The sequence below is a fragment of the Corvus brachyrhynchos genome, unplaced genomic scaffold (assembly GCF_000691975.1).
Source record: "Corvus brachyrhynchos isolate BGI_N302 unplaced genomic scaffold, ASM69197v1 scaffold419, whole genome shotgun sequence".
NCBI lineage: Eukaryota > Metazoa > Chordata > Aves > Passeriformes > Corvidae > Corvus > Corvus brachyrhynchos.
The window spans coordinates 167,319-169,664 of record NW_008239763.1 but is presented as its reverse complement, the minus strand read 5'-3'; the positions used below and the strand labels follow the sequence as shown (position 1 = coordinate 169,664).

Here is a 2,346-nt window from a genome sequence, read left to right as displayed (position 1 = left end):
CCTTGTACTTCTTGGCGCTGGGGATGCGCGTGAGCTTCGTGTCCACCTCGTCCTCCTCGGAGATCTTGAGCACCTGCGTGCGGTACTGGACAACCTTGGTCAGCAGGTCCGGCCGGCGCGAGATCTCGAAGATGTGCTCGATGTAGGACAGGTTGTCTGCGACACGGGGACAGCGCGGGGACAGCGCGGGGACACACACGGGACACACACGGGACACACACGGGACACACACGGGACACGTGCTGGGCTCGGGCCACCCGAGCTGCGGCCGCGCTGGCCCGGCGGGGGCGGGGATGGGCGCGGGGGGGGCAAAGGAGATTATGGGGTCGGGACAGGGATGGGATGGGGACAGGGATGGGGACAGGGGAGGGACAGGGATGGGGACAGGAGAGGGACAAAGGAGAGGGATGGGGACGGGACAGGGATGGGATGGGGACAGGGATGGGGACAGGGGAGGGACAGGGATGGGGACAGGAGAGGGACAAAGGAGAGGGATGGGGACGGGACAGGGATGGGATGGGGACAGGGATGGGGACAGGAGAGGGACAGGATGGGGATGGGGATGGGGACGGGATGGGGATGGGGATGGGGCCAGGGGAGGGACAGGATGGGGACAGGGGATGGAGACAGGGACAGGGATGGGGGTGGGGACAGGGACAGGTGAAGGACGGGACAGGGATGGGACAGAATGGGGACAGAGGATGGGGACAGGAGATGGGACAGGATGGGGACAGAGAGGGGATGGGGACAGGGAGAGGGGATGGAGATGGGGGACAGGGATGGGGACAGGGATGGGGACAGGGGAGGGACAGGAAGAGGACAGGGGATGGGGACAAGGACCGGGACAGGGATCGGCGACCGGGAGAGGCCGTGGGGGACCTGGAGCGGGACCAGCCCGGGGATCAAGCAGGGGAGCCGGGAGGGACAGGGCGGGGGGTGACGGACTGGGATCGGGATGGGGACCAGGAAAGGGGACAGGGATGGGAGCCAGGAACGGGAAGCAGGAGAGGGGACAAATGATGGGGACAGGGACTGGGAGAGGGATCAGGGACCAGGACCCGGGGCCAGATCGGGGCAGGGGACCAGGACAGGGCGAGGGACTGGGATGGGAACCAGGAAAGGTGACGGAGACCAGGCTCAGGACCAGACCCAGGGCCAGACTGGAACTGGGGCTGGGGGATCAGGGACCGGGATGGGGACATGGACAGGGATGAGGGACCAGGGTGGGGATAGGGACAGGCACCAAGGGAGGAGGATGGGGGGAGCAGGACAGGGATGAGGGGACCTGGCTGGGGACCAGAGGAGGGACAGGGACAGAGCCGGGGTCACTGAGTGGGAGGGGATTCGGAGAGGGGACAAGGAACAGAGCCCAGGGGACAGGAGATGGGGACACGGACTGGGAAAGGGGCCAGGAACTGGGAGAGGGGACAGGGACTGGGACAGGGCTCAGGGACCAGCGCAGGGCCAGAGCGGCCCCGAGGCGCAGGGAGGGGACAGTGCCGGTGGCACGGGGTGTCCCCAGGGTCACACCTCGGTCCAGTTTGCTGTGGCGCTCCAGGAAGGCGAACCAGTGGTGGCCGGTGGCGATGGCGTCCCCCTCCCCGCTGGGGATGTCCTCGCGACACGCGGACTTGAGCTGCTCCAGGTCCTCGGCCGTGATGTTCTGGGCCAGCTCCTCCAGCAGACTGCGGTACTCGGCCATGGCTGGGGACAGAGGGGACATCAGGGACAGCAGGGACAGCAGGGACAGAGGGACAGCAGGGACAGAGGGGACAGCAGGGACAGGGGGGACATCGGGGACGGGGGGACAGAGGGGACAGCAGGGACAGCAGGGACAGGGGGACAGCAGGGACAGAGGGGACATCAGGGACAGAGGGACATCAGGGACAGAGGGGACAGCAGGGACAGAGGGGACAGCAGGGACAGGGGGGACATCGGGGACGGGGGGACAGAGGGGACATCAGGGACAGCAGGGACAGCAGGGACAGGGGGGACAGGGGGGACAGCAGGGACATGGGACTCGGCCTTGGCTGGGGACCTATGGGACATCAGGGACAGGGGGGATATCAGGGACATGAGGGGCATGAGGGACACAGGACATGGCTGGGACAGGGGTGACATGAGGGACATGGGGACATGGCCACAGCTGGGGACAGGGGACACGCAGAACAGCGGGGACACAGGACTGGGCCATGGCTGTGGGGACATGGGGGACATGGGGGACATGGGGACACGGCCATGGCTGGAGACAGGGGACAGTGGGACATGGGGACACGGGCCGGGGGTGACATGAGGGACAGGGGACACGGACACGGCTGGGGGGGGCAAGGCGGGAGGGGCGGGGAC

The 2,346-nt window shown here is 67.4% G+C and overlaps 1 protein-coding gene across 1 annotated transcript; it reads right to left on the bottom strand.

Moving 5' to 3' along the window:
- Nucleotide 1: 1 nt before the first annotated feature.
- Nucleotides 2-1,738, bottom strand: PEA15 (phosphoprotein enriched in astrocytes 15; the record flags this gene model as incomplete). The annotated part of the gene is made up of 2 exons (XM_008640202.2): nt 1,531-1,738; nt 2-156 (listed from the first exon to the last, which is right to left on the bottom strand). Coding segments are annotated over exons 1-2 (348 nt in total), but the record flags the coding sequence as incomplete, so codon positions are not given.
- Between the last annotated feature and the right edge of the window lie 608 nt (nt 1,739-2,346).